A 12,862-nucleotide genomic window follows, 5' to 3' on the forward strand; every position below is an offset into this window, starting at 1 on the left:
GTAAGGACCACAGCACCTTCATCACACCATTACAGACCCTGTAAGGACCAGAACAGTCCAGCTGGATCCCAGCTTCTTCATTCACACTGAGCAGCTAGTTTGAACAAAACTCTGAAGTGACTCACCTGCTGCAGCTGGGTGTGAAGCTCCAATGACTTATTAAGGGTGACGTATTTGCTCCTCATTTCATCGATCAAATCATCGCAGCAGTGGCGGAGTTCCTTGCATTTCTCGCGGATTAAATCCTCTGCGTAATGGTGATTGGAAATCAACTGATCTCCTTGTGAGAGCAGGAGCTGGGCGTTTCCAATTAGTTCCTGTTGAGAATACACTCCACTCAGCTTGTGTGCAAAAACATCAACAACACTTTGTCCCACGATAATCAGGCCATCAATTAACTCTGTGAGAGCACACAGTTATACAACACAGGAGACTATTCAGCCCATCATGCCTTGTCCAGGTGTTTGACTATCCAATTAGGGCCACTCCAGCTCTCCAACCCCCATAGACCTCCCTGCAAACATTGCCCCCTTCAAGTACTTCCCCAGACCTCTTTTGAAAATTATTGTTGAATCACTTCCACTGGCCTTTCACCACAGTATGCCAGATTAGAAACACAGAATGTAGAAACAGGGATAGTAGGAACTGCAGATGGTGGAGAATCTGAGATATTTCTGAAGAAGGGTCTAGGCCCGAAACGTCAGCCTTCCTGCTCCTATGATGCTGCTTGGCCTGCTGTGTTCATCCAGCTCTACACCTCGTTATCTCTTATGTAGAAACAGGAGTAGGCCATTCAGCCCTTTGAGTCTGGTCTGCCATTCAACATGATCATGGCTGATCGCCCAACTCAAAACTCTATTCCCACTTTATCCCCTGCTTTTTGATCCCTTTAGCCCTTAAGAATTATATCTAACTCCTTGAAAACATTCAAAATTTTGGCCTCACCACTTTCTGTAGGTTAGGGTTAAGATTAGAATTTACAGGCTCCCCACTGTCTGAGTGAAGGAATTTCTCCTCATCCCAGTACTCGATGGTTGACCTCATATCCTTGGTTGATGACCCCCAGTACTGGACTCCTCGGTCATCAGAAACATCCTTCCTGCATTTACCTTGTGTAATCTTGTTAGATTTTTATAGGTTGCTATGTAACCCTGTCCCCTATTCTTATAAACTCCAGTGTCGGTACACAGCAGTCCCTTATGGCCCATAGACTAGGATTACAAGGGGAGCTGGTAACATCAAATCCACCCAAAAAGGATCCTAGAACCACCAGTTGTGATGCCCCTTACAAGAAAGTGCATGGATAAAGGAAAGACTTCGGGCTTCCAATCCACACAGGCAAGTAGACAAATTGGAAAATTGGGATTTTATAAGAGGAGAGCAAATTACAAGAAAGAAGAGTAATTGGTGACCATTGGTTAAGTATAAGTCGGAGTGTCTTGTGCAGATGTTTTCTGGAGAAGAGATTAAGAGGAGGAGATTGGAATGAGATCATGATACCCATTTGAAGAGCTGTGATACGATAGGCTGAATGGCCTTCTTGTACACTGTGGCACTTGTGGGATTTTGCACAGATGAGATCAGATCATGAAATGCAGCGAGGTGGAACCTGGAGAAGCTGCTTCCTCTTCAGAGAGGGATGTAGTGAATAAAAGCGGAAGGGAGTCACAAAGCAGGTGATAAAAGGTTTGATTGGAATGTGGACCTCTCTGCCATCTGGAAAAATTGAGCCAGAACTGGTAATGAATTTCAAAAGCTTAACAAGTGTTGGGACAAGTGGGAGAATTCTGTGTGGACTTCATATATATATATATATATAAAAAATATATTTATGTGTGTGTAGGATTGAAGGACATGCCTTTGTGCTGTAGTTTGAATGCAACACCAATCTCTACTGAGTACTAGTTGTAGGACTTAGGTTTTAGACTTAGATTTAGACTTTTATTTGTTATTGTGTTTTGAAGTATAAAAGTACAGGAGTACAGTGAAAAATGTATAATGTCATCACGCATGGTGCTATCTCGAGTACAAGTACATAGGTTCAGAATCAAGACAACAATACAGAAAGAACAAAGTTAAAATTTAAATCTTACAGTAATTCTGAGTATTAAGTAGAAAAATATAAAGAAATAAAGCTAAAAGTCAAACATTAAAGTCTCTATTACTTGGCCCTATTCCATCGAACTGGTACAAAAACTTTACCTGAGACTGTTCATCAAAGTTGCTCAGCTCTCGAAGAGCTTGTTCCGAGTGAGTCACATTGTCACCAGTTTCTGGGATATCTCCTCCCTCGGATGCTAAATAATCCAAAGCAGCCTTTACCTGCAGAAGTACATCAAAATGAACACATTCATAACAAGCAAGATGACCAGTCAACGCAGAGGAGAAATGAAAAATTCTTCTCTATTGTTAAGTAATTCAATCCAATCTTTTATTTTATTCACTCACGGGATGAGGGTGTCGATGACCAGGCAGCATTTATTGCCCATCCCTGATTACCCAGAGGGAGGTTAAGAGTCAACCACATTGCTGTGGGTCTGGAGTCACATGTAGGTCAGACCAGGTAAGGATGCAGTTTCCTTCCCTAAAGGACATTAGTGAACCAGATGGGTTTTTCCTGACAATCGATGATGGGCTCATAGTTATCGTTAGATTCCTAATTCCAGATATTTTTATTGACTTTGAATTTCACCATCTTCTGTGGTGGGATTTGAACCCAGGTCCCCAGGATGTTATCTGGATCTCTGGATTAACAATCCAGCGATAATACCACTAGGTCATCACCTCCCATATGTATATAACCAGACCTCACTGCATGGCAGTCCGTTTAAGAATATACAAGCAGGGCTGTTTGACTGACTTAGAAATGATAAGCACAAAATAAAAACTGGGCCATCAGGCTTCATCAAAATTAAGCATAACTGGCTGCACACCTCTTACTCTGGGAACTGTTGTATAAACTGACAAACAATAAAAAACCCAAGGTCAAATATGGCTAAAATATACCCCAGAAAATATCAACAAAAAGTGACAGAAAAGGTTTTGCAAAATGTAAAATTAAAAGGTCACACTTTACAAAAGACTTAACCACCAACTGTTTATTTGATACTGCACAACTGGAGTCAATTTTCCTTAGAATTAACATTCAGGGTACGTGGGTACCATTGTCTGGGCCAGCATTTATTGCCCGTCCCTAGTTGCCCCTTGAGAAGGTGGGGGTGAGCTGCCTTCTTGAACCACTGCAGTCCATGTGCTGTAAGTAGACCCACAACTCCATTAGGGAGGGAATTCCAGGATTCTGACGCAGCGATAGCGAAGGAACGGTAATATATTTCCAAGTCAGGATGGTGAGTGGCTTGGAGGGGAACTTGAAGGTGGTGGTGTTCCCATGTATCTGCTGCCCTTGTCCTTCTAGATGGAAGTGATCATGGGTTTGGAAAATGGTGTCCAAAGATCTTTGGTGAATTCCTGCAGTGCATCTTGTAGATAGTACACAGGCAGCATCAGAGGAGCAGGAAAGCTGACGTTTCGGGTCTTCAGAAATGGGGGAGGGGAAGGGGACTCTGAAATAAATAGAGGGGGAGGCAATAATGGAAGATAGATAGAGGAGCGGATTGGACAGGTCAAATCAGACTCCTGACTTGTGCCTTGTAAATGGTGGACAGACTTTGGGGAGTTCGGAGGTGAGTTATCATAAAGTCCAAGATGGCGGTGGAGTAGGATGCTTCAGTCGGGGTTCATCCGCTCCATCCGTTTCTATTTCTTTTCTTGTTCTCTTTTGTGTTTATTTTCTTCTCTCTTCTCGATAACATCCTGTGCTTCCAGCCTCTGCCTTGCTGGATCCATGCTGTGTCCCAGCCAGGTGTGGCGGCCCCCAGCCAGGTGTGGTCTCAGCATGGAATTCTGGCCTCTAGGTGATTCCAGAGGGGTCTCTCAGCCTCGAGATGAAGCCTAGTGGGGTCTGGAGTCAAGGCTCTGTGCAGACTACAAGCTTGGTGCCAGCGTGGACTGGGTTGGAAGGACTGTCGTTCTGAACTCATTATTTCTCTATTTTCTAATTTACTCCTACAATCTGTAATGCTGGACTTTTTATCTCTTTCTTTATCTGATTTTGTTTTCCTAAGAAGTTACACTGAAGAAGGTCTACCCAGGTACCCTGTACCTAATGCAGTTCTGTAAGTGGCAACTTATAAACTTTTCACATCGTTTGAGTACATGTGATGATAAAGCTAACTCAGTTCCATTCCTTGCAGGATTGCTAGCCTGAGATGCACTTGTAACCACTGTTTATATCGTGATACCAGTTGAGTTTCTGGTCAATAATAATCCCCAGGATGTTGACGGTGTGGGTTCAGTATGATAACACCATTAAATGTCAAGGGACAGTAGTTATATTGTCTTTTATTATGGCTGGTCCAGTTCAGTCTCTGGTCAATGGCGACCCCAGGATTTTCATAGTCAAGACCAATATGTAGTCTTTAGAAGTGAGGAGATGTGAAGCTGGAAGATAATGTGACTAGGGCATACAAGTTGTAATTAATTTCTCAACTTAACTCAAAATGTGTGACCTCATTTTTAAATAATGCTTCAAATTAGTTGATAATTGAGAGAAAACAGTCTGAGAATTGGGGAGGCAGGGAAGTTGATCTGAGGGATCTCAGATGAAACACTGAGGCACTACAGTGACACCACTAGCAGGAGGGTACAGTCACATTGTGACATCTTAACACTGACAGTGTTCATTATAAACCTATAGATAAGCACTTACGATGGAAATTAGATATGGGAAAACAAAAAAGAAGGTATTACGGACAGGAAGTAATGAGCTGAGAAGGACTCAATTGTCTGAGAAAACCTAACCCACAGATGCATGCCCTTTATTGAGCCCACCCCCACACTCAGTCTCAAAAAAATAAGATTCTGCCCTGGAACAACACACAACATTCTGGCTCAGAGGAGAATGTGCTATTCCCCAAGACACAGCTGATAGCCCAGGGAATATCAGACAAAAGCACTGGTGAATTTCACATATTGATCAATTTAAGTAAAGAGTTGATGGGAGCAGGCAATTACCTCTTTGAAAGCTTGTTCAAATCTCCACAGCTGAAGACACTGTTCAAGTTTAAGCAGATGTTTTTCCCAAAAGCCATCAAAAGCCATCTCCATCTCATGCAGCTGGGCGAGGAGCCTGTGTTCAGAAAAGAAAGTCAGTGAGGTAATAAATCAGTGACTCAGTCCTATTTTACAGGGAATTTGTACAACACAGAAACAGCTTCCTCAAGGTAAGAAGGTGTAGAGCTGGATGAACACAGCAGGCCAGGCAGCATCAGAGGAGCAGGAAAGCTGATGTTTCAGGTCTTCAGAAATGAGGGAGGGGAAGGGGACACTGAAATAAATAGAGAGAGGGGGAGGCAATAATGGAAGGTGGATAGAGGAGCAGATAGATGGAGAGAAGACGGATAGGTCAGGGAGGCGGGGATGGAGCCAGTGGAGAGTGTAGGTAGGGAGTTGGGATGGGGGTTGGTCAGTTGGGAGGGAGGGGTGGGTTGGTGGAAGGGAAGACGGACAGGTCAAGGAGGCGGGGATGAGGCTAGTAGGTAGGAAGTGGCGGTGGGGTTTGGTCAATGAGGTGGGAGGAGCGGATAGGTGGGAGAAAAGACGGACAGGTCAAGGAGGCGGGGACGAGCTGGGCTGGTCTTGGGATGCGGTCAGGGGCGGGGAGGTTTTGAAGCTTGTGAAGTCCACATCGAAACCATTGGGCTACAGGGTTCCCAAGCAAAATATGAGGTGCTGTTCCTCCAGCCTTTGGGTGGCATCATTGGGGCACTGGAGGAAGCCCAGGATGGACATGTCATCCAAGGAGTGGGAGGGGGAGTTGAAGTGGTTCGCGACTGGGAGGTATAGTCGTTTGTCATGAACCGAGTGTAGGTGTTCCACAAAGCGGTCCCCAAGCCTCCACTTGGTTTCCCGATGTAGAGGAGGCCACAACGGGAACAGCGGATGCAGTATACCACAGTAGCAGATGTGCAGGTGAACATCTGCTTGATGTGGAAGGTCTTCTTGGGGCCTGGGATGGGGGTGAGGGAGGAGGTGTAGGGGCAGGTGTAGCATTTCCTGCAGTTGCAGGGAAAGTGCCGGGGGTGGTGGGGCTGGAGGGGAGTGTGAAGCGGACGAGGGAGTCACAGAGAGAGTGGTCCCTCCGGAAAGCAGATAAGGGTGGGGAGGGAAAAATGTCTTTGGTGGTGGGGTCAGATTGCAGGTGGCGGAAGTGCCGGAGGATGATGCGTTGAATATGGAGGTTGGTGGGGTGGTACATGAGGACAAGGGGAATTCTGTCTTTGTTGTTATTGCGGGGAGGGGGTGTGAGGGATGAGTTGCGGGAAACGCGAGACATGCTATCGAGGGCGTTTTCGACCACTATGGAGAGGAAATTGCGGTCCTTGAAAAACGAGGACATCATACCTCATCTTCGGAGCAGATGCGGCGCAGGCGGAGGAATTGGGAATAGAGGATCGCATCCTTGCAGGAAGGTGGGTGGGAGGAGGTGTATTCTATGTAGCTGTGGGAGTCGTAGGTTTGAAATAAATATTGGTTTCCAGGTGGTTACCAGAGATGAAAACAGAGAGGTCCAGGAACGAGAGAGAGGTATCAGAGATGGTCCAGGCGAACTTAAGGTTGGGGTGGAAGGTGTTGGTGAAGTGGATGAACTGTTTGAGCTCCTCGTGGGAGCATGAGGCAGCACCAATACAGTCATCGATATAACAGAGGAAGAGGTGGGGGATGGGGCCAGTGTAGCTGCGGAAGAGGGATTGTACACGTATCCTACAAAGAGAGGCTTGGAGATCGCTTTGTGGAGCACCTACGCTCGGTTCGCACTAAACAACTGCACCTCCCAGTCGCGAACCATTTCAACTCCCCCTCCCATTCCTCAGACGACATGTCCATCCTGGCCCTCCTGCAGTGCCACAATGATGCTACCCGAAGGTTGCAGGAACGGCAACTCATATTTCGCTTGGGAACCCTGCAGCCCAATGGTATCAATGTGGACTTCACAAGCTTCAAAATCTCCCCAACCTCATCCCAAGCCCAGCCCAGCTCGTCCCCGCCTCCTTGACCTGTCCGTCTTTTCTCCCACCTATCCGCTCCTCCCACCTCACTCAGCAAAACCCACCCCCACTTCCTACCTACGAGCCTCATCCCCGCCTCCTTGACCTGTCCGTCTTGCCTCCCACCTACCCGCCCTCCCTCCCAACTGATCAACCCCCATCCCGACTCCCGACCTACACTCACCTTTACAGGCTCCATCCCCGCCTCCTTGACCTGTCCATCTTCTCCCCACCTATCTGCTCATCTATCCACCTTCCACTATTGCCTTCCTCTCTCTATTTATTTCAGAGTCCACTTCCCCTCACCCATTTCTGAAGGCTGGAAACGTCAGCTTTCCTGCTCCTCTAATGCTGCTTGGCCTGCTGTGCTCATCCAGCTCTACACATTGTTATCTCAGACTCCAGCATCGACAGTTCCTACTATCTCAACAGCTTCCTCAAGACTGTGTATTAGCATCAGTAATGGAGAAAGCAGGAGTTGTACTGTTGGGACAATCAGTTCTTCAACTGTGTTAGGTTCAGTGTTCTGGGACACTGTGTAATTAGGGAAAAGAGAGCTTTCAAATTAACATAGGGGTGAGAGATCAAGACTGCATGGAATCATAGAATCATACTGCTCAGAAGAGTTCCTTTGACCCATTGAGTCAAAAATATGCTACTACTCACACTAGTCCCAATTTCCCACATTAGATCATTGCCTAAAACTGTTCTGGTCTGAAGAAGGAGATAACAAGGTGTAGAGCTGGATGAACACAGTAGGCCAAGCAGCATCAGAGCAGCAGGAAAGCTGACGTTTCGGGCTTAGACCCTTCTTCAGAACGAATTCTGGAGAACCATTTCTGAAGAAGGGTCTAGACCCGAAACGTCAGCCTTCCTGCTCCTCTGATGCTGCTTGGCCTGCTGTGTTCATCCAGCTCTACACCTTGTTATCTCTGATCTGAAGGGTCACTGGACCCAAAATGTTAACTCTGATTTCTCTCCACAGATGCTGCCAGACCTGCTGGGTTTTTCCAGCAATTTCTGCTTTTGTTTCTGATTTCCAGCATCTGCAGTTCTTTCTGTTTGTTGTCGGATTTAAACAGCACCAGGCAATAATCAAGAAAATGACTGATTGGATTACAGAAGGTGAAGGGCGATGCGATGAATATATTGAGGAATTGTTGGGATTGATGGAAAGGAACTTATTCTGGTCTTGCAGGAATCTTGGAAAAGAGATAACCTTAACATCAGATTCAGTTAATTCAGGGAACACGTCTTCAACACAAAGCGCTGACTAATCATCTTCATTCTCAAGCTGACCGAGTTTTGTTTCCAGACAAGGATAGGAAATGATATGGAGCTGTGGTGTGTGGGTGAAGGTAAGTTACAGATCAACCACAATCTCAGTAAACGATAGATCAATCTTGAGGGGCTGAATGGCCAACTCTTGCGACCAGGATGCCCCCACCCAAAAAATAAAGCTGAAAGCATCTGCTCTCCAAAGATAATGAATGAAACCTAAACTCATTGTCCTTTCAATATCTCTTCCAGAGCACAGATACAGGTACCTTTTCACTGTTGCTCGGTCTCCATCCTTCTCCAACATAAACTGTGCATTACTATCAGGCTCCATGAGGTTGGTCAGGAGTAGGTCACCCTCCTTAATCACCCTCTGAACATCATTCTGCATAGGAAAACAAACAGCAGCGGGGTTAGAAACTTAACCAGAGGTATGGCAGAAGTTTCAAACCACCAGGGCAAGCCAACAACAAATACCTGCATTTAACTAGTGCCTTCAATGGAATGAAACATCCCACTAAGAGCAGGAGAGTAATTATTAAAACAAAAATGAAACTGAACCTCACGGCAAGAAAGGCAGATAAATTGCCAAAACTTTGTGAAAGGAGCAGCTTTTACGATCTATCTTAAAGGCACAGCAATACCAAATATTAAAGAAAGAACATGTATTTCTCCAGGGCACTGCCAATTTGATGGATAGTCACTGTTGCAATATAGGAAACACAGCAGCCAATTTACACAGATCAAGCTCCTACAAACAGATTATTTGTTTATTTAAAAATGCTGGTTGGAGAAAAAGTATTGCCCAAGAGAACAGGGAGAACTCAGCTTTCAAATATTCACCACAGAATCATTTATATTCACGTGAGAGGGCAGGCACGTTCTCAGTTTAAGGTTTCAATGGAAAGTCAGCAAGACGCAAACCTTCTGCAAAGTAGAGAGTCCAAGAAATCCACAATTGCCCACGGATTAGCCATGGGAAATGCAAGGTTACAGGGATAGGTATGTAGTGGATCTGGCCTATTCCTGTTACCCTACATTTCCCATGGCTAATCCACCTAACCTGCACATCTTTGGACTGTGGGAGGAACAGGAGCACCCAGAGGAAACCCACACAGACACGGGGAGAATGCGCAAACTCCACGCAGTCGCCCAAGGGTGGAATCGAGCCCAGGTCCCTGGCGCTGTGAAGCAGCAGTGCTAACTACTGAGCCACCACAGCAGGTTAATGTCCTGGGGACGTGGGTTCAAATCCCACTACAGCAGGCAGCAAAATTTGAATTCAATAAAAAATTCCTATAATTAAAAACTAGCCTAATAGCAATCATGTAAACAATTATCAAATCAACTATCAACTGTCATAAAAATCCGGAGGAGCAGGAAGGGTGACGTTTCGGGCCTAGACCCTTCATTTTCTGACGAAGGGTCTAGGCCCGAAACATCAGCCTTCCTGCTCCTCTGATGCTGCTTGGCCTGCTGTGTTCATCCAGCTCTACACCTTGTTGTCTCAGATTCTCCAGCATCTGCAGTTCCTACTATTTCTGTCATAAAAATCCACCTGGTTCACTAATATCCTTTAGGGAAGGAGATATGTCCTCCTTACCTGGTCTGACTCCAGACACACAGCATTGTGGTTCATTTTTAACTGCCCTCTGAAATGACCAAACAAGGGCAATTAGGGATGGGCAACAAATGGGCCTCACCAGTGAAATGGGCCTCCCATGAAAGAATAAAGAAAAAATAAAGAGCTTGCTGTGCACAAATTGGTTGTTACATTTCCTAATTACGTCTCAAAAGTAGTTCAGTTGCTTTGGAAAGTTCTGACACCATGAAAGACACTGTTAAAATGCAAATCTTTTATTTCCCTTCACATTTGCACTGAATGGGGCTTAAGCCTTTCATTTCAGAGGCAGGAATGTCACACACCATGTCAAGAGTGCCTTTTCAGATCAGGGATCTCATAGAGATTTATAAAATTTTAACAGGACTGGACAGGGTAGACACAGGGAGGATGTTCCCAATGTTGGGTGTGTCCATAACCAGGGGTCACAGTATGAGGATTCAGGGTAGACCATTTAGGACGGAGATGAGGAGACATTTCTTCACCCAAAGAGTGGTGAGCCTGTGGAATTCATTACCACAGGAGGAAGTAATATCTGGAATTAGCCTTACAAGGTTGAGGCTGTTTTCGTTAGAGAGAAGAAGGTTAAGAGGTGACTTGATAGAGACATACAAGATCATCAGAGGATTAGATAGGGTGGACAGTGGCAGCCTTTTTCCTCAGATGGTGATGGCTAGCACGAGGGGACATAGCTTTAAATTGAGGGGTGATAGATATAAGACAGATGTCAGAGGTAGGTTCTTTACTCAGAGAGTAGTAAGGGCATGGAATGCCCTGCCTGCAAAAATAGTAGACTCGCCCACTTTAAGGGCATTTAAATGGTCATTGGATAAACATATGGATGATAATGGAATAGTTTAGGTTAGATGGGCTTCAGATTGGTTTCACAGGTCGGCGCAACATCGAGGGCCGAAGGGCCTGTACTGCGCTGTAATGTTCTATGTTCTATGTTCTATGTTGTGAGGAAAGGTTGGACAGGCTTGGCTTGTATCAACTGGAGTATAAAAGATTAAGGGTTAACTTAAATTAAAACATGTAAGATTCTGAGATGTCCTGACAGGGTGACTGCGGAGAGGATGTCTCCTCTAGTGGGAATATTGAAAACTCAAGGTCTCTGTTTAAAAATAAAGGCTCTCCCATTTCAGACAGATGATGAGAAAACATTTTCTCTTGGAGAGTCGTAAGTCTCTGGAACTCTCTTCATCAAAAGGTGGTGGATAGATTTTTAAGGTAAAGATAGATTCTTGATAAGCAAGGAGGTCAAAGGTGATTGGGGAAGCCAAGAACGTGGAGGTCCCTCGTGGGAGAATCGAGGACAAGAGGGCATTCTCTCAGAATAAAGGACTGTCAATTTAAAGCTGAGATGAGGAGGAATTTCTTCTCTCAGAGGGTGGAACTCCACACAGCATTGAGGTTCACTTTTAACTGCCCTCTGAAATGACCAGACTAGGGCAATTAGGGATGGGCAACAAACGGGTGCAGAGTCCTTTTGTGTATTTAAGGCTGAAATAGATTCTTTATCAGTCGGGGAATCAAAGGTTACAGGGAAAGGGCAGGAAAGTGGACATGAGGAGTGTCAAATCAACCAGGATCCTATTGAACGGTGGAGCAGGTTAGAGGGGCCTAATGGCCTACTTCATTTCCTATTTCTTATAGTCTTATGGATTACTGTTAAAATCAGAGCAGCAGAAAGGCTTAATAAATGACAGAACAGACTTGAGGGACGGAACAACCTATTCCTGCTCCTGATAGATATGTACTGTATGTGTCCAGTCTACACCCAGATACAAGCCATTTGTTTCAACAGGTCTGTGCCAGTATTTATGTTTAACAAGTACTTCCTTCTACCTTCACACAATCTGTCAGGACAATCTTCTAATACTGTTTCAGAGATAGTAGGAACTGCAGATGCTAGAGAATCTGATTGAAGAAGGGTCTAAGCCCGAAACGTCAGCTTTCCTGCTCCTCTGATGCTGCTTGGCCTGCTGTGTTCATCCAGCTCTACACCTAGTTATCTCAGCCTTCTAATACTTCCTGCCTCACATGCTCCTCCTTACCCGTACAGTGAATGAGGACTCTGTACTTTTCGCAGAGTAAATACTGTAGCATTCACATTGTGCTTACCTTGAGCTGATTATATTTCTCAGTTCTGGCGATAAGTAAGTCCTCAACAGAATGCAAGTTATCAGGCAGTTCAGCTTCAGCCAGGTCTGTTCCAAATGCCTGCAGCATCTGAGCGATCTCCTTCACCATCACAGCAAAGCTCTCGATGGCCTGGGCACATGAGCACCGATGCACGAATGAAGCAGATGGGGGCGGGCAACAGTTAGACACAGGTTTCAAGAGAAAACTGCAATTGCTTCCCTCAGAATGTGACCCCCAACCCCTCCATAAACATAATGCTGCCCCTGCCCACAGTGAGCTCAGCTGGCATCTGCCATATTTGATGCTAGATGCGGGTAGGGTAGGGTGATAGGCACCATTAGAGCACAAACAAGGCTTTTTAATTATTCAGAGCAGCAGATTGTGCTGTAAACCGAGCCTGAATCTGACGGAGACAGAAGGAAAACATGCAGGAGAGAGAAAAAAAATAACAGACTGAGGTTTCACCAAAGCCGAAAATACCGTGATTCCCTTATCAAAGAAAAGACAGACTGGCACGAAAACAGGAATTGCTGGAAAAGCTCAGCAGGTCTGGCAGCATCTGTGAAGAGAAATCAGAGTTAACATTTCGGGTCTGGTAACCCTTCCTCAGACTGGCCATTGGAGGTAGTCCAGAGAAGGTTCACTCAGCTGATCCCGGGGATGGAGGCACTATCATGAGGAGAATTTGGGTAGGTTGGGCCTGTACACATTG

The 12,862-nt window shown here is 45.4% G+C and overlaps 1 protein-coding gene across 1 annotated transcript in view; it reads right to left on the bottom strand.

The window, feature by feature from the left end:
* LOC109937451 (proto-oncogene DBL-like) overlaps nucleotides 1–12,355 on the bottom strand; it is an 18,888-nt gene extending 6,533 nt beyond the window's left edge. The window contains exons 1-5 of the mRNA XM_048605255.1: nucleotides 12,130–12,355; nucleotides 8,654–8,769; nucleotides 5,074–5,188; nucleotides 2,203–2,322; nucleotides 126–317 (exon numbers count right to left, since the gene is read on the bottom strand). Of these exons, the coding sequence (XP_048461212.1) occupies nucleotides 126–317; nucleotides 2,203–2,322; nucleotides 5,074–5,188; nucleotides 8,654–8,769; nucleotides 12,130–12,258 (672 nt within the window). The 5' untranslated portion in view covers nucleotides 12,259–12,355. The remainder of the gene's footprint in view (nucleotides 1–125; nucleotides 318–2,202; nucleotides 2,323–5,073; nucleotides 5,189–8,653; nucleotides 8,770–12,129) is intronic.
* Between the last annotated feature and the right edge of the window lie 507 nt (nucleotides 12,356–12,862).

The sequence above is a fragment of the Rhincodon typus genome, chromosome 14, assembly GCF_021869965.1.
Source record: "Rhincodon typus isolate 14 chromosome 14, sRhiTyp1.1, whole genome shotgun sequence".
Classification (NCBI taxonomy): domain Eukaryota; kingdom Metazoa; phylum Chordata; class Chondrichthyes; order Orectolobiformes; family Rhincodontidae; genus Rhincodon; species Rhincodon typus.